This window comes from Canis lupus, chromosome 7, assembly GCF_003254725.2.
Source record: "Canis lupus dingo isolate Sandy chromosome 7, ASM325472v2, whole genome shotgun sequence".
Lineage (NCBI taxonomy): Eukaryota > Metazoa > Chordata > Mammalia > Carnivora > Canidae > Canis > Canis lupus.
The window spans coordinates 44,206,044-44,231,135 of NC_064249.1; the positions used below are offsets into that span (position 1 = coordinate 44,206,044).

The following is a 25,092-nucleotide window of genomic DNA, read 5'->3' on the forward strand; positions in this document are numbered from 1 at the left end:
TACGAGAATTCACAGGGCCTATTGATAGCGGGACTATGGTGTCTTGCATTCATCTTATAAATGAGAGAGCACCTCTTTGTTAGAAGTTTCTGGGCTTTTTTCCAGATTCTTTCCCCAATATTGGTGGAAAATTGGAATGGATTTGATTTTAAAGAAGTTTAATACCTGACAGTTGTGCTCTCTTTAGAGCTTCTAGAAGCTCTTTAAGAATGATTCCCTGTTCCCTGCCCCCTTTAGCCAGTATCCCTTTGATGTCTTTGTGCATGGCATTCATTTTATTGATAAACCAAGACCCTATCCATCCTAAACACTACGTTTTTAAAAAAAGGGAGCTTGAATTTTATTTGTTGCCCTTCTGCTGACTGGCAGAGTAAGCCTGGGGCTGTTTGTTGGTATTTTAAGATCTTTTGGAAGATGGTGCAGTCAAAACAGCTTTAGTTTTCAGTTCCTGTTTGGTAACTTAGTATCTGTAATAATAGGTTGAGAAATTTGTAGAATTGATGATATTGATAGGATATTGTTACTGATCTTCTTTCATACAGTTAATCTAAAGACAGACTTTTAGGACTTGTACATATTAGACCTCATTTATTTTACTAAAGCCAGTGCTGTTGTTTTCACATAAAACACTCATAAAACATAAAATAAAGCTGTTAGCTCCTGTCTCTCTACTTCTCTTGGACAATGTAAGAGTATTAAACTCAGGTTTGAATTTGGGAGTCAGAGATCAAGATGGTAAGGAAACTTGAAAAACGAATTCTTGGAGGGTGGGTATCAAGTCTCACAAGGAAGATTAGCTTAGATTAGATCTCCTTTAAGATTTATTCCAAAATTTTGTGATTATGTGGGATACGATAGTTCTACCATGTAGTCTCTGTTTTAGAACAAATGCCGTCCTCCCGATTACGTGTCATTTTGTGTATGTCCAAAGGATTCAGTTGGCACTATTAAGATGATCTGTCTTAACATTATTCCTAAAGGGTCTGATTGATACTAAGTTTTGAAAGAATTACTGAATTTTGCATTGACATTTTTGCTTAATACCATTAGAAGTATTTGCTAGCCTTTATGATGTGATTTAAACCTAGTGTAAACACTTTTAGTGAGCAAATTCTTTTGGAAGTTAAGTATATGAGTCATAATTGTGGGATCAATACTTACTATTAAGTAATTTGGTTTATGGACATTTTGGTACTTGTACTTATATATTTGGTCACCGAAAATTCTACAAGATTTGAGAAAATGTAAACGATGTTGCACTCACTAAATACAGTAAAATAGCTAAATTCATGCCACCTTCCATCCAAAGATGGGAAGTTTTGAGAAATTTCTAAGTCCCACTGGGATTTAAATATGTGGCTGTCACTTGTGCATATCTAACAATTTCTAGTCTCTTTATTTAAAATCAATGTAGCCTCTTCCTCATCGGCATCATTGTTTGTTTCAAGCAGTACTGTCCTCCTATGTTTTTGGATAGTCTCACCTCACCCTTAACAGCAAGCAGTACGTCTGTCACCACCACCAGCCCCCATGAAAGCAGTACTCATGTTAGTTCATCCAGCAGCAGGAGTGAGACAGGGGTCATAACCAGCAGTGGAAGTAACATTCCTGACATCATCTCATTGGACTAAAGGAGGACTTCACTCGATTCTAGGAATCATTCATCAAAACTTCTTTCTTGGATCTCTGGTCCGTGGAAGCTATTTTTTTTGGTAACAATTACTTTGATATTTATTGATGTCAAATGGATTCTTTTGCTTTCTGAGAGATGAACACAGATGACGGCAGCAAGAACCAGATGACATGCGAGGATTTTTCTTACTCATGCTGTACTCTGAGCATCAGATACATTTGGCCATAACTGTATCTTCTCCAGAGATGGATTTCAATTTCATATGTTACTGAATGGATTCTACACACACATCAGTTAAAATTTTTTTTGTTGTAATAAACAGCAATAAAATTATGTAAATATTCAAGTAAACTTTTTTCTAGCTAAAGATGTAATCAATGATTCTAAAATGACAGCAACTTTTGTTTAACCTGATGTGAAGGAAAAATACATGGAAGGAAGTCATGTTTGCTGAATGAGTCCTTTCCACGGGAGATTTGTTCTGTTTCATCAAAGTAATGAAGTCTTGCTAAGCGGCCTGAGCTTGGGCTCCATTTTTCTTCCTGCAGTTCCTCTGTTCTTCCTAATTCCATCAAAGAAAAATGGCCTTTGTGTTTGTTACTCATTTTTCCCTGGTTGTCATTTACACTTTGATGTTGTTTGCTAGCACTTGCAGAGAGAAGTTCTGGGATTCGGCTGCTCTTTGTCAGTGATTGTGCTGAAGAACACTGCAGATTCTGCCCTGACATAATATGTGTTATTTTTGGTAATTGTACATTCTCATTCTAGAGATTTCTACAAAATTAGGCTTGCCTTTTTGAAAAAGAAATTCTGTGCGGCCATTGAATGTTGAATGAAATGTTTTTGGAGTGACATGTGGCTAGAATGTTCATTAGAATTTTGTGCACACTGGCCAGAAACATTGAGAGCTTCGAGGCAGTGAAAAAACAGGTTTGGGGGAGGTGGGAATAACAAAGTTTTAATCTCTTCCTAGGAACTTCTTTAGCTCATTTATTTTATAGAATAATAATACAAATCTTTGTTGAAACTTCTCACATTTTAGTAACACAAAGTAAACAGGATTTAGAACTCTGGTCACATTTCTCACCAGTGCAGTCTCTGATGATTTTCAAACTTAATTAGAAGACACAAACCACTGCAAGGCATGGGGACTGCATCGGATTTCCTGTTCCTTTTTTTTTTTTTTTTTACAAGGAAATCTTTGGACAAGCAGAGTTAGAGATGTTTGAATTTAAAGTAAGGAAGGGTTGGGGAGGATGGGCCCACAGCTCACCTTGAAGCTCACTCAGAGTGTGCTTGATTTTAAATCCCTCAGGAGACCGAGTTTTACCCTTGGAGAAACATTTCAATCCACATTTTGTATTTCCCTTTGTTTCATTTGGCTCTCTAAATTTTTTGAGTTCTCAAGGAATTAATACTTTTCTAATGTTTGCCTTTCTCTCCCTAACTGTATCTATTTTAAAAATAAAACCCTTTTTAAAAATGACTAACCTGATTTCTCAGACTGAAGTGCCCAGATAAAGAGTACCAATTTCAGTTAGAATAGGGATACTGTTACATTATTTCTGGGTTGGTGTAACCCCAGGAAGCTGACTTGTCACTGCCTGGGTGGTTTTGTTTTTGTTTTTAAACACCTCAAGTTTTCATGGACGCTATACTCCTTTTGTACTGATTTAATTTCATGTGATTTTCTATGGCATCCCTCCTTTGGCTACGTCATCGCTTTACTTAATGTATTATTCCTTTTGGAGAGCTGCTTACTATTAAAAACATGGAAACAAACCTGAATCTTCTTGCAGTAGTTGCACCATCATTACCAGTTTTACCTTCTTGGCCATTAGATTGCCAATCCGTGTTACAGGCCTTTGGTTCAGATAGAGAATTTCTTCCTAGTAAAATTTTATGTTGCTGCTCTAAATACAGATGCAATTTCTGCTAACTTTGTAATCAGATAGAAGACATAACCCTGATTTGTGTGGTATCATTTGTTAATAAATAAATGATGTATATTTGTTATCATTTTGTTACCTTTTAGATACTCAGACTCCCACTCCCCCACTTAATCAACAAAGTTTTATAAGGTTAAATGAAAATATATTCATAGAAATTAGTTTATTTACTTGGTTCTTGTAGCCGATACCTCTGTACTTTTATAGTTGTGCTTTGTTTTCTTTTTTACTACTTTATGTGAACAGTTTTAGTGTTCATTTTTGGTGCTTTACACTGAAATTATATAAAATTTTAATTTATACAGGCAACTAACATTTTTAAAAATACACTTTTAAGTTTGTAATCTTAAAATTGGGGCTTTTGTGTATGTATCTTTGAAGGTGAGTACTTCTCTTTATGCTTTTGCCTTACAACAGCATGATCATTAAGTCATTATATATATATATATATTTTTTTTTTTTTGCATGGTCACCAAATACTGTTACTGAGACCCTGACTTAGTTTATTTTGCTTGCCCAGATTTCTGCTTAACCAAGTGTAATGCAATTTCAGAGGATGTTGTCTTAGCTGTTATTTAGACGTCTGCCAACTAGTGATTCTGTGGAGTGTCTTGTTTAAGGAAAGGAATGCTGACCTCAGCTGCTAGTCTACTCTTAAAGACACTGAGGAGGCAGCCTGTGGTTTTTATCTTCATTCACGGAGAAATGTTAAGGGCTTTTCCTTGATTTGGTGATTCCTGACACTGTAATTGGTGCTGAATATAGCTTCACAGCTAAACTCTGCTTATGTTCACTAACTTTCTGACCCTTAGGTGGGCCACTGTAGGATTTTGTAATTTCCATTTCTGCCCAGAAAGTAAAATACTTGGCATCTGTCATAGGATAATTATAAGGCCAAATGAAATAATAGAATTAAATTTAGGTTATGTGGAATTTATCTTATAATGTGCTTTGGGAAAGCTAGGATGGAAATCCTGTGATTAGGGGAAGGTTGTAAGTATAAGTAAGTTGAGCCATAACTCTTGACATAGAACAAGTTTCCCTCTGGTAGACTCTTAAAGAGAGTTTGAAGAAAAGATTAAAATGTTGGATTTTAGGTGAAGTGGTATTCAACAGAGATTCTTCTGACTTCTTGATACCTTTCAGGCATTCTGCCTTCAGACCAGTCCTGGACACTAGTCAGTTAGTAACCAAGTTTGTTTTTTTTCTGCTAATAAAATATTCATTAGTTATGTTTTGTCTTTTTAAGTAAACTTGACTTTTACAAAGCATTAGTTTAATTCTCAGATAAGTTTTTCATTTCTTTCTAGTTTCCAGTTGGTACAAAAGCACTTAACTGTTTTCTCCCCCTCCCCCATTTTTAAAGTAAATGCTTGCTTTGCTAATTTTATTCATTTTGAAAAATGCAGAGCAGTGTGCCATTTAAACTTGAATGTGACGTGTTTTGTGGCCCTGGATCCATGTGCTGTGGGAGCTTGTCATTAAGATCAATGATTGATGATTCAGACAGATTCACCATTTTTTTCTGCTGCAGTTCTACATATGGTGAAACTTGTGGGAAACAATTTAAGAATTACTCTGCTTTTTTAAGAGTCTGATGCTCCTGTCAAATGAACGATTGGTTTGTAAGCCCTGTTTTTATGTTACTAGGGGCCACGCTCCCAATTCCTAGCAGAAACAAATAAAGCTATATAAAAGTGCCCATTCTTCTTTAATGCTTGCCTGATTCAATAATCTTTTTGTTTTTTCTGTTTATGTCAGTAATATATGCTCATTGTGGAAAAACTTAGACAATACAGAAAAGTATAAAGAAAAATAACCAAAATAATAAGCACTTTGATATTTTTGCATATTTCTTGCCAGTCTCTGCTACTTGTGTGTGTTTTTACATAGTTTTATTCATTCTCAGTATAATTTGTGTCTTTTTTTTTTTCTCGGTCTACATGTCATATTAAAAACTGTCAACTTTTATTAATTGCATTATATTCCATTGTATGGATGTGTCATGATTCGTATCACCTTTCCCCATTGGACATTTTATATTGCATCTCATAAAGTTACAGTCAATGTTTTTGTGTATAAAATATTTCTTAAGGACGAATTACTAGAGGTGGAATTTCTGGGTCAAGGATACAAACACTTGTAGATCTTGATTCATATCACTTTTCCAAATGATTTTACTGATGTGTACTCCAGCTGTATGATATGAGAAGAAGTCTTTAACCATATTCTCCAAGAATATGCACAGTCATCTTGTTGCTGGCATCTGCACTAAGTCCCTCTCCCCTTCTAACCCCCCCAGTGAGCTGGGCTGATTTGGAAATAATTGGCAAAGATTTTCCTGGGCTGAGTTTCAACAACATCTGTCTGACATATTCCAGATAATACCTGCCTAAGGATATCCAAATAATTTTTCACATAGTTTTACTTGCCCTGTGAAATAGCCTATTGTCAGATTATATTTTCCATTTTTAGTTAGAAAATCTTGACACTTTTTTTTTAAAAACCATTTGTACCTAGGGCCAGCCCTTAGTAGCCAGCTTTCTTTTTTCCTCTTTCTGTAGGCTCCATTTTGGGCTTTCTGAGCTCCCCAAAGCAAGTAGGATCTCCTGAGCCAAAGGCAGTCCAACCCAAACTGGAAAAGTGGTAAGGCTGACCAGCAAAAGCAGCGCCAAGCTTTGCTTTTTTCACATTGTATTCTTTTGTGTTTCCAGTGGCATCTTGGTGTTCTAAAAGGCAGCCCTGTGGCAAAAAAAACCAAAAAACTGAAAATGAGGTTGTTATCTCAGATGTTCAAGTTGTATTATTTTCTTGATTGGCATGCCACATAATTTCCTAGACTGCTTTTATTTCAGAATGGCTTTTAAAGCTTCTTCACTCTGTGTTCTCAAAGCTTATCTCTTTTAAGTAATATTTATTAAAACTATTGGAATATTCAGTATGTCTTATCAATGTGTGTGTAGGATAGAGTAGAATACAAGATGTGGTCCCAGGCTTTCAAGGACTCCTGATCAGCTTTTCAAAAACCAAGAGTTCTTACCTACCAACAGGACATTATGCTAAGAATTTTACCAAAATATTTCATTCCTTACAATAGCCTTTAAAGGAGAGTGGTATGGTTCTCATTTTAAAGATGAAGGAACAGATTGTAGGTAAGTTTTTCCGTGGACTTGGGAATCTGAAACAGACCTTATCTCAAAAGCTCTCTGACTAAACGGAAATGGCCTTAACCGGGTAGGCTATTTGGGCATCTAGACATAGATTGTAAAAACTGATTTTAGGTGATGGCCATGGGAATAAGGAAGGAGTGGACCCTGGAGCCATTTCAAAGGAAGACTCATGCTTCAGTGGCATGAACAGATTACAGGAGTGAGGGCTGAGTCCACTTCTCAAGCCCAGGTAAACAGGATGATAGTGCTGTTTGGAGACCAGGGGCATTAGTCATTTAGGGGAGGCAGTGAGGAGTTTGATGGGAAGCAGGAGGTTTCTGAAGCCCATGTCTGTTACTCTGCAGTCTGAAGATGTGCAGCCTGCCTTCGTTGTCTTTCACCGGTCTCCATTCTGTAGATCTCGTCATTCCCAGGTGCCTATCCACTCTCTTTGCTAAGCCATGCTCGCCGTGTCTCCACCTTTTCTCTGGATTTTTCTCTTCACTGCCTTGTCACCTGAAGTCTGGCACCCCCTGCACCTCTCACCAGTGTGGGCTGTGTTCACATTCCACATAACTTAAGTGGACGGGTAGCTGCCCGTCCTCTATTGCAGTTTGTAAGTGATTTCTCCCAAGGCCTCCGACTGAAGTCTGCCCCATTTGCAGGCTGTACTGCTGCTTCTGCTCTTGCTAAGTCACCTGAACACATCCTTGGATTTGCTGAAGGACTTCACTTCCTGACTCGGTGTTTCTTGCCATCTCTAACTTTGTAGAGTTAGAGATTCTTGGTCTCCAACACTTTGATGGTTAATCCATCCAACAATCTAGCTTGTGAGATTTTTGGTTACCTCCAATACTTGTTCGCACCAAAATGCCCAGCCACTATTTCACCCTTTGTGTTTTCTCTGTACTTCTTGTTCATCTTAGACTGCTCCATTATTACAGCCTTGAATGTATCCCCAGATCCCTCCTTCAGGGTTTCCCATCTATCCTTTGATTTGGTATCGCATGCTGCTTTTGCCCATTCTTGTCCATTATTACAAATGCACTCCTCAAACCATGCCTGTCTCCGCAGAAGACTTTGCTTCCTAATGCACTCAGAAAATCCAGTTTGTCAGCATTATTTCTCTCCACATGTGCTCATCTTCATTCTCCTTCATTCCAGTCTCCGAGGATGAGGTGGGCCCAGAGGCCAAGACAGCCACATGGGCTTTTGACTTGTCTCCTGTCCTCTTCAGGACCTTTCTCCATCACACTCCCTCATTCCTGCATGTCTTTCACCTCTCCTGCTGCTTTTGGCTTATAGAAGTCTCAGCAAATATTAGATCCTGCTACATGCCAGGCATCATATCAGGCATTCAGAACACGAAATAGATAAATACCTACCTTCACCGAAGTTGTACTTCAGTAGAATAAAGATGAGTGAGATAGGGAGATGACAGTGCAGTGGTAAAAGGCAAAATAGAGGGTGCTAGGGTAGCACATAGATGAGGCAGTTGATTCCATGGAAGTGTCCTATGAGTAGGACCATGGGAGTTGATTAGTTGTCAAGAGAACTGAAAATGTTCAGAATAGCTGGACTTTGGTTAAGGAATGTGAAGTATGTAAGAAATGACAAAGGGCCTTATATGGCAATGAGAAGGGCCTGAGGGGTTCTCATGATCATTAACAGTTAATGAGCAGCATTGGTTAACTTTGGTATGATTGTCTCCATTTTACAAATGTGGAAACATCATGAGAGGGTGAGTGACTTGCCTGTGGTCATGCAGCTTGTAAGTGGGTAGACAGGCTTCAAATCCAGCTTTCCACCACCTAAGGCCATCCATGATCATTCTATCTAAAAAGTAGGTATTTCCTAACTATCCTTATCACTGTTTATATTTCTATATGGCACTTACCATAACCTGTGTTTATTTTATGTGTTGCTTGCTGTGTATTGTCTGTTTCTCTTACTAGATTGTAAGCTCCATGAGGGCAGGTGTGATCTCATTTCATGTGCATCCCGGAGCCTAACAAGGTGTGTGGTGCATAGTAGGTGCTCAATAAATATTTGTAAATGAAGAAATGGTGGGTGTATTTGACTTGTGCTGACAGGGGAAATAATTCAATACCTGAGCAGCAGGCATTCACCTAGAGGAACACAAGAGGAAATAGATGCTTGGGGCTGATGGTAGAGGTGACGTGCTTGAGATTTGGGAGGAACTCTGTGCATTCCAGAATCTTAACAGAGGCAAGCACTGGGAATGGGGAATTTGTAGGACAGTACACACTGAGGATAATAATGTGTAAGTAGGTATTGTGTTAAACCTGAAAGTCTATCTGACCCTCCTGCAGACCCAGCCTCCTGTGTGTATATATGACTGGGAAATTCTGCATGTAATTTATATACCCAGGACCAGTTATCTGGGCCAGGTATGCCACAGTTAAACGGTATGGTTGTAGGTGTGATTCTGATTTACCAACCTCAGTCTCTCAAGGTGTTTAACAACTTGACCCAAGTAGTCTTTGGAGTCTGTACTTTGAAATGGGAACATTCAGTTAACCCGACATCTCTGGAAGTCCTGCCCATATGCCGTTAGATGAGCAAACAGGCCTGTTCTACAACATATGGGTAGTGTTGGAACCATCAAAATGCGAGAGCTCAACCTTAAAGGTCAATGAGTGAGAAAAGAGCTAGAAAAGGAACACCTGTAGTAGGAAGAAAATGAGTAATCTCACAGAGTCCAAAACGATAGACCATTCCAAGAGCAGAGTATTAGGGGAGTTAAAAGCCTCTATAATATAAAAAGTATCCATTAAAAGAACTAAAGAAAAAAGACCTGTTAATTAAACTATGGCCATTGCTTTCAATTGCATTGATTGTAAGATGTAGCTCAGTAAAGCGTGGGGAGGACTGAAAATGCATCCTAGAATTTAAAGAGTCATGATCATCTGTATCTTCCTTCGGTTTTCTCAGCCTGGCCATATCTAGTAGTTTCACCAAGAACAATTTCAATGGAATGATGAGGGTAAGCCTAGGTCGACATGGGATGAGGACTGCAAAGTACAGAAGTGAAGTGTGTCTGTGTAGACCATGCGGCTGACTGATAAAAGATGAGGCTGTATTAATAGAAATGTGTATGGTGGAGGAAATTTTTTTTTAAGATAAGAGAACTTTGAGTCTCATGTTTAAATGCTGATTGGATAGTGGGATACAGTCCGAAAGGGAGAGGTGAATGTGGGTAGTGCAGTAGCAGCTGGCCAAGATTATTGGTAACCACTAGGTCACTGAGCAAGAGGAGAAAGTTGGGATCTGTGTGAGAGGCAAATGAAAGTTGGATGTGGGTGCAGTTGTGTCAGCTGGGCAGCAGCATTTAAAGGTTTCATCTAATGGTTTAACTTTTAGGTCTTTGAGAACCAAGTGGAATGGCCTCATTCCCAGATGTGAGAAGGAGGTGCGGGTGGAGGTACACAATCAACGGGGATAGAAAGAAGTGTTAGCAAGGCTGTGGAGAAAAGGGAACTTTTTGTGTGCTGCTTGTGGGAATGTAAAGTGGTGTAGTCACTATGGAAAACAGTAAGGAGGTTCCTCGGAAAATTAAAACGAGACCATGTGATCCAGCTCCATTTCTGGGTATTTACCTGAAGAAAATGAAAACATGAATTCGAAAAGATATATGCATCCGTCTGTTTGTAGTGTTATTTGCAATAGCCAAGACATGGAAACAACCCAAGTGACCTCCTACGGATGAATAGACTTGATAGATGAATGGATTAGGATTATGTATACACAACGGGATACTGTGCAGCCATACAGCGTTAGATCTTGCTATTTGTAACACCTGGATGGACCTAGAAGGGTGGCATGCTACATGAAATAAGTCAGAGAAAGTCAAATGCCATATGATTTCACTTATATGTGGAATCTAAAAAAAACCCAAAGAGTGGAAACAGACTTGAAATAACAAGCTGATGGTTGCCAGGGATTAGGAGGTGCAGGTATGGACCAAATAGGTGAAGAGGATTAAGAGGTACAAACTTCCAGTTATGTTAGGGATAAAAAATACAGCATAGGGAATATAGTCCAACATACCGCAACACTTGTGTGGTAACAAATGGCAGCTATACCCAATGAGCATCGTTTAATGTATGTAATTGTGGAATCACTGTTGTACACCAGAAACTAATATCGTATATCAATTATACTTTAGTTAAAAATTTAAAAAGAGGGTCGCCTGGTGGCTCAGTGATTAAGCGTCTAGAGCCTTTGGCTCAGGGTGTGATCCTGGGGTCCTGGGATCGAGTCCCACGTCGGACTTCCCACAGGGAGCCTGCTTCTCCCTCTGCCTGTGTCTCTGCATCTCTCTCGGTGTCTCTCATGAATCAATACATAAAAGTCTTTTTAAAAAGACAACGGAGATAGTTCAAAATAGTCTCAGAATGAGAGAATGAGCTAGAAAAGAACAGCATTGAGCTGGACAGTGTAGACTTAACAGTGGCATCCATTTCTCTGTGGGACTCAGCAGTGCTCATCAGTAAAGTCTACTTGAACTCGAGGTTGGGTCTTTGTAATGTTGGTGCAACAGAAGGATGACAGGAATCACATTTCAAGGCTGCTGGCAAGTCGTTCAAGCAGTGAAAGCTCAGCCACCATCACACTCCTGAAAATATTCTTGCCGATGTCCAAATGTGCACATAAATGTCAAGTTCCATGGACTTGACTTTTCCACATCTGCATTCGACACACTCTATTCCATGCCTTGGTTTTGTGACACCACCATTCTTTATTCTGACTTCTTAAGGAACTCCCCCTCTCTTCCCAGGAAATTTATAAACATAGGTGTAACTTTGCTTGGTTGGCTGCCTTTCCAGCCACTTGACCCACGTCGCTTGTTATACTCCATGACTGCTAGAACGTAAGTTCACCAAGGCTCAGATCATTGTTTCTTTGGTTAACCACACTATCGCAAGTGTCTGGAACACTTTTAATTTTAACCTATGCCGTTATATTTGAAGTGAGTTTTTTGTAGACAGCGTATGGTTGGGTTTTTTGTTTTGTTTGTAGAACCTTTATTGAGCTAGAATCCTCAGAGAGGTTTAGTTTGTGAGGGCTGCCATAAAACTGGTCAGGTGTCAGTGGGTTTGGATCCCTCTAAGGGCCCTAAGGAGGATCTGTTCCAGGCTTCTCTCTGACTTGTAGATGGGCATCTTTACCCTGTGTCACCTCACATTGTCTTGCCCCCACCCCCACCCCATGCCTGTCTCTGTCCAAATTGCCCCTTTTAATAAGCTCACTGTTTATACTGGATTAGGGCCCACCTTACTGACCTCATTTTAACCTGATTGCTTCTAAAGATTCTGTCTCCAAATAAGGCCACATTTTGGTGTTAGGACTCCAACGTGACTTTTTGTGTGTGGGACATGATTCAGCCTGTAACACACATGCAGTTCACTCATTCAGAGCGTACAGTTCGTTGGTTTTTGGTTTATGTAGAGTTGTGTGACCAGAACTTTTTTAGAACATTATCCTCACCCCCAGAAGTAACTGTACCTGTTAGAGTCATCTGCCCCTGGGGTGAAGGAAGAAGTCTAGGTTTTCCTTCCACTTAGCCTTTGCTGATGGGTAGTGATAGAACCCAGAGATTTTCCTGTGCTGTTTGACCAGAGTGATTATTGTTTTAAAAACAAAAACAAAAACAAAAAAACACTAAGATACCAGAATGGTTTGTTTTCTCAATGAAAAGGCCTTATAACAAGTGCTGGCTGATAGAAATCTCAAAGGAAAGCTGCAAATTTCTGGAACCACTTTTAAGAAACATATAGTTAAAAACGGTGGTCAGTCTCAGGTTGTATGAGATAATTGTGTTAATCTGTTCATATGCTGTTTCATTGTGTTTTTTTTTTTTTCAAAGTTCTTCAAATTTCAGGGAACCCCATGTTGATTACAGATTCTGAATAGATAGTGGTTGCCTTGGTGGCTTTGTCATCCACTTCTCCCTGGCAGCCGTCACAGAACAATATCCAAGGATTTCACAGGTGGAAGAGCAGGAGAAAGCAGTGTGTATAAATCTTTTCTGAATACAGAAGTAATACTCATTGTAAAACAAAACAAAAAAAAAACATTAAAAAACCTGAAATTATAATTACTATTATTTTTAAAGATTTTATTTATTCATAGAGACGCAGAGAGAGAGAGGCAGAGACACAGGCAGAGGGAGAAGTAGGCTCCACGCAGAGAGCCCGATGTGGGACTCGATCCAGGGTCTCCAGGATCACATCATGGGCTGCAGGCGGCACTTAACCGCTGCGCCACCGGGGCTGCCCTGAAATTATAAAGAGCTCTTTTGCTTAGAATTCTATTGTTAGCCTTACATTTGTTTTCTTCCAATGTGCTGCCAATTTGTTGCCATGAAAGCCTCATTAATAGGCATCTCAAGAGATTCTAATTGTCTGAGACTTGATTATTTCTTAGATCATATTCCTGCACCTCTCGGGGGAGAGGAGTCAACAAGTCCTGCGGAAGCTGTGGCTGCCAGATGCGGTGATGTGGAAGGTATCTGGGGGCCTCAGAGAGGTGGTGTCAGTACCACCTGGGAGCCTGACTGGAGGGGTTCACGAGGCAGGGGTTCCCAACCCCTTCAGCAAGACTGCAGCGATTTTTAACACCAAGACCCAAAGTCCAGTTGTAGAAGGGATGCTGAGGTGGGGAGGGAAAGGGTAGGGTTCATGGAAGGGGAGGATGGCCAAGAACTGAGAGGCCACAGCGGGAAGGGCCATCCCTGCAGATACTGCGGCCCCCTGGGAACAGCAAAGGTGGTGCTGGATGGACGAATGTTGGCTTCAGGGGGTGTGGGGAGTGGTGATGGGTCCCGAGATGACTCACCCCCACCCCCCCCAGGAAGGGCCATCTGACCTGATCCCAGGCGCTGTTTTTTGGGGAGGCGATAGGTACAATCATCCAGATGTGGTGATCGGTTGGTCTCCTGGCAGGAGCAGTAAGGAGAGGTGGATCCCCTTGGGAGGATTGCAGGGTTGGTAGGGCCCTTGGGAGAGGAGGGCCAGGGTTCTGTTAGACCAGGATGTTGAAGGGGGATTTCAGAGGATGGGTGAGACTAGAGGGGATTTTGTTAGTGACAGATGGACTTTGAGTGGCTGAAGGGGCACAGTGGGAGGGCTGAGAGGGTTAAGAAGTAATGGGGGATGTTAGATTGCAGAAGGTGTAGAGCCTCATGGGCTGAGAAGCCAGGTGATGTGAGATTCTCTGGCTCCGTGTAAATGACATATTAATAGGGATGAGGACTTGACAGCATTTTTCCTGATAGTGTCTTATGCAGCTTTATGTGTGTGTGTGTGTATACTTATATATACGCACACTTGTGTATGTGCATGTATAACAGCTGTTACATCAAAGCTGTTTATATAAATATATCAGCTTTATTGAGATACAATCATATACAGTTTACTCATGTATACAGTCCGTTTCTAGTATATTCAGAATTATATAACCATCACTACACTCAATTTTAGAATATTACCCTCACCTCCCCAAGAGACACTCCACATCCATTAGCAGTCACTCACCCCCATTTTCCCATCCATCACCTGCCCACCGCCCCCCAGCCCTAGGCAAGCCCTGATCTACCTTTTTTCTATATATTTGTCTACTCTAGATATAAAATATGTGGCCTCTTGTGACTGACTGCTTTCAGTTCGTGCCTAGTGTTTTAAAAATTCATTCACGTTGTAGCAGCTACTACTACAGGACTTCATTTTTTTTTTTTTTAATGACTGGATAACGTTCTGTTGTATGATGTACCATACTATATTTATCCATCAATTGATCGACATTTGGATTGTTTCCATCTTTGGGGTATTAGGAACAGTGGTACCTAGGATATTTGTATACCGGTATTAACATGGACATAGGTTTTTGTTTCTCTTAGGAATGAACATAGAAGAGGAATTGCTGGGTCATATGGTAACTCCAATGTTAACATTCTGAGTAACCACCAGACTGTTTTCCAAAGTGGCTGCACCATTTTTAAATTCCCCTGACCCTACCCCTTCCCCAATGAAGAAATCAGGGCTCTTGATTTCTTATCTTCACCAACATTTGTTTTTTTTTATTATTATTTAGTTTTCACTCATGGCCTTCCTAGTGGGTTTGGTATATTATCTGCGGTTTTGATTTACATTTCTTTAATGATGTTGATCATCTTTTTTGTGTGCCTGTTGGTTATTTGTATATCTTCTTTGGAGAAATGTCTGTCCAGATGCTTAGCCCATTTTTAAAAAAAGACTGTTTTTTCTAGGGGAACTTTAGGATCATAGGAAGATTAAAAGGAAGGTACATCGGTTTCTCATATAACCCCTGTCATCACACAATGCACAGCCTCCCTCCTTAGGAACATCTTCCACCAAAGTGGGACGTTTGTCACAGATGATGAACCCACACTGAGACATCCCAATCATCCAAAGTCCACAGTTTTACATGAGTTTTTCACTCTTGCGGTTGTCTATCAGACGGGTTTGGAAAAATGTATAATGATATGTGTTCGTTGTAGTATCCTACAGAGTATTTTCACTCCCCTAGAAGTCCTCTGTACTACCCCTACGTATCTCTCTCCTCCAGCCCCATTCCTGGTAACCACTGATCTTTTTTTTCCCCCCACTTCTCTATACGTTGCCTTTTTCAGAACGTTATGTAGTTTTGAATCGTCCAGTATGTACCCTTCTCAGATTGGCTTCTTTCACTTAGTAATATGCGTTGCAGGTTCTTCTACTTCGTGGGAAGAGAATGTTCAGTTTTGTAAGCGACCGCCAAACTGTCTTCCAAAGGGGCTGCTGCATTTTGCATTCCCACCACCGGTGAATTTGAGTTCCCATGTTTCCCTCATCTTTGTCAGTATTTGGCATTGTCAGTGTTTTGGATTTTAGCCATTTTAATAGCTATAGAGCAATATCTCACTGTTTTAATTCCCAATTCCCTAATGATGAGTAGACGTTAAGTGTCATTTCAACATGCTGCTTCGCCATTTGTATATCTCTGGTGAGCTGCCAGTTCAGATATTTTGCCCATTTTTTTTTTAAGTGGGTTGTTCATTTTCTTACTATTGAGTTTTAAGAGTTATTTGTTTTGGAAACCAGTCTTTTATCAAATACGTGTTTTGCAAATACCTTTTCCGAGTCTCTGGCTTATCTTATTCCCTTTACAGTGTCTCTTGCAGAGCAGAAGTTTTTAATTTTAATGAAGTCTGGTGTAACAGTTTTTTTCTATCGTGGATTGTGGTTTTTGTGTTGTATCTGAAAAGTCACTGCCCAACCCAGCATCATCTAGATTTTCTCCTATGTTACCTTCTACGAGTTTTAGACCTTGCATTTCACGTTTAGGTCTATGATACATTTTGAGTTAACTTTTGTGAAAGGTATAGGCTTCTGTCTGGATGGTTTTTTTTTCGTGTGGATGTCTTTTCTAGTACCATTTATTGGAAAGATTGTCCTTTCTCCATCCTTTGCCCCTTTGCTGGTTGAGACTGTATTTGTGTGGGTCTTTATCTACACTTTTTATTCTCTTCCATTGATCTATTTGCCTATTCTCTTGCTAGTACCACAGAGTCTTTAATACTGTAGATTGTGATATTAGGTCTTGAAGTCAGATAGTGTCAGACTTTGTTGTTCTTCGGTATTGTGTTCCTTCTGAAGTCGGCTTTGCTTGAAATTAATAGAACTATTCTAGTTTTCTTTGATTAGTGTTAGCGAGGTACAGTTTTCTCCATTCCTTTACTTTTTTGTTATCTGTGTCTTTTTGTTTAAAGTGCATTTCTGGTAGACAACATAGTTTGGTCTTGTTTTGATCCACTCTGGCAGCCTCTGTCATTCTGTCATTCATTCATTCATTCATTTATGTACTTATTTAAAAATATTTTATTTGTTTGTTTGTTTGTTTATTTGTTTATGAGAGATGCAGAGACACAAGCAGAGGGAGAAGCAGGCTCCATGCAGGGAACCCGATGTGGGACTCGATTCTGGTACTCCAGGATCATGCCCTGAGCCGAAGGCAGGTGTTCAATCACTGAGCCACCCAGGCATCCCTTATCTCTGTCTTTTATTTATTTATTTATTTTTAAAGATTTATTTATTTATTCATGATAGACAGAGAGAGAGAGAGGCAGAGACACAGGCAGAGGGAGAAGCAGGCTCCATGCCGGGAGCCCGACACGGGACTCGATCCCGGGACTCCAGGATCGTGCCCTGGGCCAAAGGCAGGCACCAAACAGCTGAGCCACCCAGGGATCCCCATCTCTGTCTTTTAATTGGTGCTTTACACCATTGACATTTAAAGTGATTTTGATATAAATGGGTCAACACGTGCCGTGCTTTTTCCCATTTTCTGTTTGTTGCCCATGTTATTTGGGGTTCCCCCTCCCTTTTTATGTACTTTATATTTCATCTTTTCTTTGCAGTATGTCCATTCTACCTCTGTAAAAAAAAAAATTTTTTTTAATGGTTGCCCTTGACTTTGCAGTGTACATTTATAGCTAATCCCTGTCATCTGTCAAGTAACATTGTACTGCTGCATGGGTAATGTCATTGTCTTATACTAAGTTTTCCCAATTTCTCCCTCTGTCTCTTATTAGACAGCTGTCCTTCAGTGAACGTATCCATAGCTATAACCACTGAATACTTTATTGCTTTTATTATTTTTGAACAGACTGCTCAAATGAGAATAAGAAAAATGAAAGATTTTATTTTACCATTGTGTTTTCCTCCTCTAATGCTCTTCCTTTAAGCAGATTCAAGTTCCTGACCTACATAATTTTCCTTCTTCCAGAAGAATTTCTTTTAACATTTCTTGCTACACAAGTCTGGGTTAACAAATTCCCTTTATTTTTGTTTATCTGAGAGAGTCTTATTTGGCCTTCACTTTGGAAAGTTAATTTGGCTGGAGGCATAATTCTAGGTCAGTAGGTCTTTCTTCCTCTCCACTTTAGGTATTTCAATCTGCTCTCTTTTTGCTTACATGGTCTCCAAAGAGAAGTCCAATGCAATTTTTATCATGGCTCTTCTATAGGTAAGATGTGTTCTTTCTTTGGCCTCTTGCAAGATTTTGTCTCTTTTGATTTTTCTTCAGTTTGAATATAATATGCTTGGTGTAGGTTTTTAAAATATGTATCCTGCTTGGTGTTCTCAGAGATTCTTGAATCTGTGGTTTGGTGTCTTACTAATTTTGGGAAATTTTCTGATTATTGTTTCAAATATTTGGTTCCTTTCTCTTTTTCTTCACCCTCTAGTATTCCTATCAAGGTTATGTTATACACTTATAAGTGTCTCATAGTTCTTGGATATTCTGTTCCCTTTTTTTCCTTTCCATTTCCATTTTGGAAGTTTTTATTGACATTTATTCTAGCTCACTGATTTTTTTTTACTCAACCATGTCCAATCTATTGATGAGCCCATTAAAGGCATCTTTGTGACAGTGGTTTTTTTTTATTTCTAGCATTTACTTTTGATTCTTTCTTGAGTTTTTATCCTTCTGTGTTGTCTGTTCTTGCATGGTGTCTCTTTTTTTTTTTTTTTTCATTAGAGTCCTTATTAATTGTAAGTTGTTTTAAATCTCAATCTGATGACTTCAGAATCTCTGCCATATGTGAGTCCGGTTCTGGTGCTTGTTCTATCTCTTCAAACTGTGTTTTTGGTTTTTTAGTATGCCTTATAGTTTTTCTGTCAAAAGTCAGACATGGTATACTGGGTAACAGGGGCCCAATTTTGGTTTCTGCGAAAGTTTCTGCTTTTGGGCTTCTACTCTGGTTGCTTGTGATTCTCTGTGTCTGCCTGCCCTTCTCTCTCGTTTTGGGGGCAGCAGCTTAAGCTGTCATACTAGTTCTCTGCTGGATCTAGAAGGGTTGTTGATTTTTATTTTTTTTTTAAAGATTTTATTTATTCATTCAAGACACACAGAGAGAGAGAGAGAGAGGCAGAGACACAGGCAGTGGGAGAAGCAGGCTCCACGCAGGAAGCCCCACACGGGACTCGATCCCCGGTCTCCAGGATCACGACCTCGACTGAAGGTGGTACTAAACTGCTGAGCCACCCGGTTTGCCCGGTTGTTGATTTTTAGTTTGAGCTTTCTTCCTGTTGCTAGAGTGGGAGTGACAACTTCCAAGCTCCTTTCATATTGCTGGACCTTTCAACTTTTTTTTTCTTTTTTTTTTTTTCCCTTTCAACTTTTTAAGGGGACTCTTGGCTTCCTCCTGCATTCCCACTCCTTGCCCTGTGGCCTGAAACATAGGGCTCATCTGGCTTGTTTCCCCATCTCTCTCAGATTGCTTTCCTTCATTGACATATATCCAGTGTCTTGAGAACTTTTTTCACACTTTTTTTCATTGTTTCAGGTAGAGGGGTAAATCTGACTATTATTTCTATCTTGGCCTCAAGCAGAAGCAGCAGGTTTTGTTTTCTTTTTTCTTTTTAGGTTTTGTTTTCAATAATAATCTTTAATGCCAATTTTCCTCCCAAACACTATTTCTAGCTTTTTTCCTCAGGCATGCCTGCTACTTTAAGTGAGTAAGATGAGAGGTAAAGAAAGTACCACTTTTCCTCCCCAGTACAGCTGTGTCTAAGCCACATTTGGCAGCATTTCTCTTAGTCATGCCAGCTTCCCAGCTGTTCTAAACTTGTTTCTTCACTGGCTGGGACCCCTTCTTGCCCAGGATAGGAAAGCCCATAGCATAGCCTTTTCTCCCTCATGCCCCTACTTCAGCATCAGCCCTTTTCTTTCATGCCATCGGATGGTAGCTTGACTCAAAACATCCCTACTCATGTCTTCAGTTAAAGAAGTAAAGCCCTAGCAGTATGATTAGAGCTTTAAAGGCATTTTTTTTTAAATGTGAGAAGACATGGTAGTAATAGCATTCTAACTTAAACATAATGTAGAGTTGTATTTCCCACATCATTATTTCATCTGAACCTCATAATAACTGTGTTGCAGTTATTATGGACTGTGTGCACAGGTTGGACTGTGTGCACCTATTACTCATTTTAAAAGAGATAAAAAAGAGCTTTGATGTAAAACATGTGGAATGTGAATCAGTACTGGTTTCTCGGTGATTTTTTTGTAAAATGATTTGGAGAAACTACATATTTTCAGAGCTGATGGGTTGTCTCATTCATAGCAGCTGTGTGTTGGGATACAGAAGCCTAGGTTTTTAACTCTTTTTTTAAAATTTTTTTTAGGTTTTTAATTCTTGAGGGAAATTTCTGTCTCAGCGGGTAATTACACAGTCTGGCTGCATGGCGTGTGATGTGGGGGTAGTCATGCTACATATATGTCTTTTTTTTAAGATTTTTAAATTTATTTTATATATATATATATAGAGAGAGAGAGAGAGAGAGGGGCAGAGACACAGGAGGAAGGAGAAGCAGGCTCCACGCAGAAGCCCAACGTGGGACTCGATCCCAGGTCTCCAGGATCACGCCCCGGGCTATAGGCAGCGCTAAACCGCTGCGCCACCAGGGCTGCCCTATATGTCTTTTTTTTTTTTTTTTAAAGATTTTATTTACTCATTCATGAGAGACACATTGAGAGAAGCATAGGCAGAAGGAGAAGCAGGCTCCATGCAGGAAGCCCGATTCAGGACTCGATCCTAGGACCCCGGGATCACGTCCTGAGGTGAAGGCAGATGCTCAACCACTGAGCCACCCAGGCCATGCAAGGCCATGGTTGTAGGAAACATGTCTTGTTGCTTTCATCCTGGCCTCCCTACAGTTATTTCTCATAGCAACAAATTTATCTTCTTTTTTTTAATTTTAATTTTTAATTTTTTAAAATTTTTTTATCTTCTTAAAACACAAATTGAATCATGTAGCTGTTCTGCTTACCACCCTTCAGTAATTGCCTGGCTACTCAGGGTAAAATACAGACGTTTTTACCATGACCTACAAAGTCCCTCCATTAATGATTCTAAATCTTCTACTTGTGACCACAGTAAGAAATATATTTTATGTCTTAAAATACATACTTTGTATATATACATTATTTTATTATTTATTTCTTAAAATTTTTATTTATTTATTTATGAGAGACAGAGAGAAAGAGAGAGGCAGAGACACAGGCAGAGGGAGAAGCAATGAGGGACTCGATCCCAGGACCCCAGGATCACGACCTGAGCTAAAGGCAGATGCCCAGCTGTCCCTTATTTTATTTTCTTAAGTAGGCTCTACACCCAACATGGAGCCCAACCAGAGGTTTGAAATTATGACCCTGAGATCAAGAGTCAGATGCTCAACCGACTGAGCTGCCCAGGTGCCCCCTACAGATATCTTTTTAAAGAAGTTTCGAGAATCAGTGTTTGTCCTTATGTATCTAAATAAGAAGCATATATGACTTCATTTACATTGAAATACAGCATGACAAATTATCTGGTAATTTCGTTGAGTATATTCATTTCTGGAGGTTCATTTGGGGTCTAATTTTAGTCTCTTCCAAGTTGCTATTTGATTTTTTGAGCATAGGGAATAAAGCTACAATAATTGTCTTACTGTCCTTATTAGCGAATTCTAACATCTGGATTAGTTCTGGTTTGGTTTTGATTGATATTTCTCATTATTGGTCATATTTTCCTGCGTCTTTGTATGCCTGGAAATCTTTGTTTATATGCCAGACATTGTAAATTTTGCCTTGTTAAGTGTTGGATATATTTGTATTCCTATGAATATAGTTGAGCATTGCTCTGAGACACAGCTTTGTTACTTGGAAACATTTGATCCTTCCAGGTCTTGCTTTTATGGTTTGTTCAGTATCTCCAGAACAGTGCATGCTCTAGAGCTAACTATTCCCCACTACTAGGACAAGATCTTCCTGGTTTTTGTACCCAGTGCCTCTTGAATTATGAGGTTTTACGCTCTGGCTGTTGGGGATAGGTAGTATTCCTGGCCCTGTGTGAGTGCCGAGCATCGTTCTCCCTAATTCTTCCAGATAGGTCTTTCTCCAACTTCAGATAATTTCCTCAAGTGCACTTATTGATAACCACCAGGATGAAAAATTCTTAGGGAGTGCCTCTTTGTTTAGCTCCTTGTCTTTGGCACTGGAATCTGTTCTTGCAAATTCTCACTCCCTTGGTCTCTGGGTTCTTGGCTCCATTTCCTTAATTGGGGGATCTCCAATTGCGATCTGCCTGGGTTCTCTGTGCTGTAGTTTAGAATCCCACAAGGCAGTAGGGTGCATCCCATTTGTTTCCTTACTCTTGGAGATCGCTGTCCTTTGCTGCCTCATGTCCACTGTCTTAGAAGCAATTGTTTTACATATTTTTTGGATATTTTGATTGTTGCAGGCATAAGGATAAATCCAGTTCCTTCTTCGACAGAAGGGAAGTCACTAAATTTTTTGTAATGTTTGAGATTTCTATCCTGGAAGGTAATAAGTAAGGAGTTTGTGACAGAAAAATGAGATATAACGCCATCTCTGTTTTTATTTCATTCGAACCATTGTCATAAAAACATCCACATTCCTCACAATGCTAGGAAATATAATAGAGTGATAACTTTTTTTTAATAGAGTGATAACTTTTAAGTCTTATTTTCAATTTGAAAAATACTGTATTTTTCTAAAAAAAATGAACTCATCATAATTGAAAAACGATCAGAGTAGTAACATGTTTACCAACAGTGGATTATAGTGCCACAAGTGGATTGTGTTAAATATAAAATCCAAATAATACAGGAATGACCCTACCTGTGCCCAAAAATCAAATGGAACACCATTCTACAAAAGATGAAATGACCTATTCCTTCCATTTTATCTTCTCATCATATGCCCCTTGCTATTTTTCCTATACTATTTGTTTTGGTTGGCTGTAGTGTTTATTGAGGCATGTCTCATTCCTGCAGAGAGTCCATGGGCTCTCTCTCACTTAGGTACTTTCTATTCTAATATCCCTTTCAGGGTAGTGGAAAGAGAGGTGGGCAGGGGGTTGGGGTGACAGGCACTGAGGGGGGCACTTGACGGGATCAGCACTGGGTGATATGCTATATGTTAGCAAATTGAACTCCAATAAAAAATAATTTTAAAAATCTCTTTCAATAAATATTTCTATTTTTAAAAAACTGGTGATTGTGACCCGCTGCATCAACTTCCTGACACATTAAACTGTGTCAACCAGCAGTTTAAAAAGCACTGCTTGGGCACCTGGGTGGCTCAGTGGTTGAGCTTTGGCTCAGGGCATGATCCTGGGGTCCTGGCATCGAGTCCCACATCAGGCTCTCCATAGGGAGCTTGCTTCTCCATCTGCCTGTGTCTCTGCCTCTCCTCATGTGTCTCTCATGAATAAATAAAAATCTTAAAAATAAACACTAGATAGATAGATAGTACTGCCTGACAACACTGGATGTTGTCCAGTTGGCTGGGTGCAGGCAGGTGCCTAGCCAGGCTAGTGACTCCTGCTAAAACTATGCAACTTCCTAACTGGTAGGGGAATAAGTGGGATGTAAAAAAATAATAATTCAAATGATAGAAATGAAGGGTGGAAATAGAAACATCAAAATTGTGGGATAAATGGAAAGCATATATCTCAAAAACTACATAATGTGAATATGGACTAAATGTCTACTTAGGTGACAAAGATGGTCAGACATGAGAGACTGCTATTTACAAAAAATTTGAAATACAAGAGCACAGAAATACTGAACTTAGCAGAAGATACACTAGGTAGATTCTAACCCAGAAAATGTTGATACAGCTGTGTTAAATACCAGAATAGCCACAAAATTGTCAGATAAACAGTTTTAAAGTTACATGCACTTAGTAGCAGCCAAAATATATATTGCAGAAAATGTCAGACCTGCATAGAAAATTTGAAAATCCAGTTGCAGGAAATAGTAACATACCTGTTTTTGTAATGAATAGAACAAGCATATTAAAAAATTAGAAATGTACAGAAATAACATGAACTTAATGCTCTATCAGGCAGAGCACACATTCCTTTTGAGCACAGGTGGGACTTGTCATAAAAACTGACCAAAGACTAGGCCATAAATTGCAAATCACAAAAGGGTGAAATACTGGACGTATGTTCTCTGAGCACAGTGCAATTAAGTTAGAAGTTAGTGCAAAATATCTACGTCTGGAAATTAAGAAATCTAATTGTAAATACCTCTTGAGTTAAGAAGAAATCGTATATTGGACATTAGAAAGTATTTAGAATTGCATGACAAAACACGGTATATCAAAACTTTTGGGAGGCAGCTAGAGTAATACCTAGAGGGAGGTTTGTGGCCTCAGAGATGTAAATGAGAAAAGCTGGGCTGGAAACGGATGAGACAAACATCCATATAAAGTTAGAATAAGACTAGCATCATAAGTTAAAAAAGGGAAAGAATAAGATTAGAAATAGGAAGATACAATGGAGTAATTCATACATTTCCACCCCACCTCTCCACCCTCTTCACCTTGCTGACTTACCCTTCGGATTCTAGTTAAGCCATCCTAGGGCAGTTCTCTAAATGTGCACTCTGAGAATCTGTCAGAACTGGTACCAAACCAAGACTCTGGTAGGGGGGAGGCGTCTGAGGCTCTGCAAACATTAACTGGGCCTCAGGTTCTGCAAACTAACTTGTATTTTAAGGAGTCCTCTACGTCATTCTGATGCCTGCTTAAGTTTGAGAACCACTCTTGAAACCAGTGGTCAAACTGGAGTTTGTGTTAGAGTCTCCTGGAAATGCCAGTATTCAGTAGGTCTGGGCTGGGATTTCTTACAAGTTCCTAGGGATGTTAATGCTGTTTCAGGGACTCCGAAAAAATTGCTCCAGAGATTCTGATAGATTAGGCTGTGGCCTGGGCTGGGCAGTCTTTTAAAATCTTCCTAGTATTTCTAATATGCGGCCCAGGTTAAGGACCACTGCTCCAGGAGAACCCCAGCAATCTCTGCCCTCCTAAGCTTTGGGTGCACCTCTGTCTCGGGAGCTATCTGGGCACCCTGTGCTTCCCTCCCCTGGGGTGATGATCCTGTTGCCAAGGACAATTATCCACTTACCTTTTCTCTCACCAGAAGGTAAGTAAACCTTTTGCAGGCAAGGGCCTTGCCTCCTTTGCCCCTCTCCCCTCAGGGCTCTGAAAGGCACTCAGTAAATACTGGTTGAATAATTAACATATAAAATACCCCTATTAGTGGGGTATTCTCCTTTGACAGCTGTAGAAATGCAAAGGGGCAGGCTTGTGTTCTCTGGTCTGGGATGAGGTCTCTGGTGGGAGGAGAACCAGAATGTGAGCTGAGCTATGTGAGATGCTTCCTGTCACTTGGAATTGAGCAGAGCCTGGCCAGATCCTGTGGTAGTGGGTAAGAGCATGGACTCTGGGGCTGGCCTAGGTTCAAATTCTTTGTCCCTCCCCA

The 25,092-nt window shown here is 39.8% G+C and overlaps 1 protein-coding gene across 13 annotated transcripts in view; it reads left to right on the forward strand.

The window, feature by feature from the left end:
• Nucleotides 1-25,092, forward strand: part of PIAS2 (protein inhibitor of activated STAT 2) — a 147,572-nt gene that overhangs the window by 103,033 nt on the left and 19,447 nt on the right. For 7 of the 13 annotated variants that reach the window (XM_025428956.3, XM_025428953.3, XM_049112658.1 and 4 more), the window contains one exon: nt 1,449-5,297. The exons of 1 other annotated variant lie outside the window; for it this stretch is intronic. In XM_025428956.3, coding sequence (XP_025284741.1) covers nt 1,449-1,631 — 183 coding nt within the window. In that variant the 3' untranslated portion in view covers nt 1,632-5,297. Of the gene's footprint in view, nt 1-1,414; nt 5,298-6,146; nt 8,796-25,092 lie in introns of those variants that run through there. 5 more of the 13 variants (XR_007412054.1, XM_025428965.3, XM_025428961.3 and 2 more) reach the window with 4 other exon arrangements.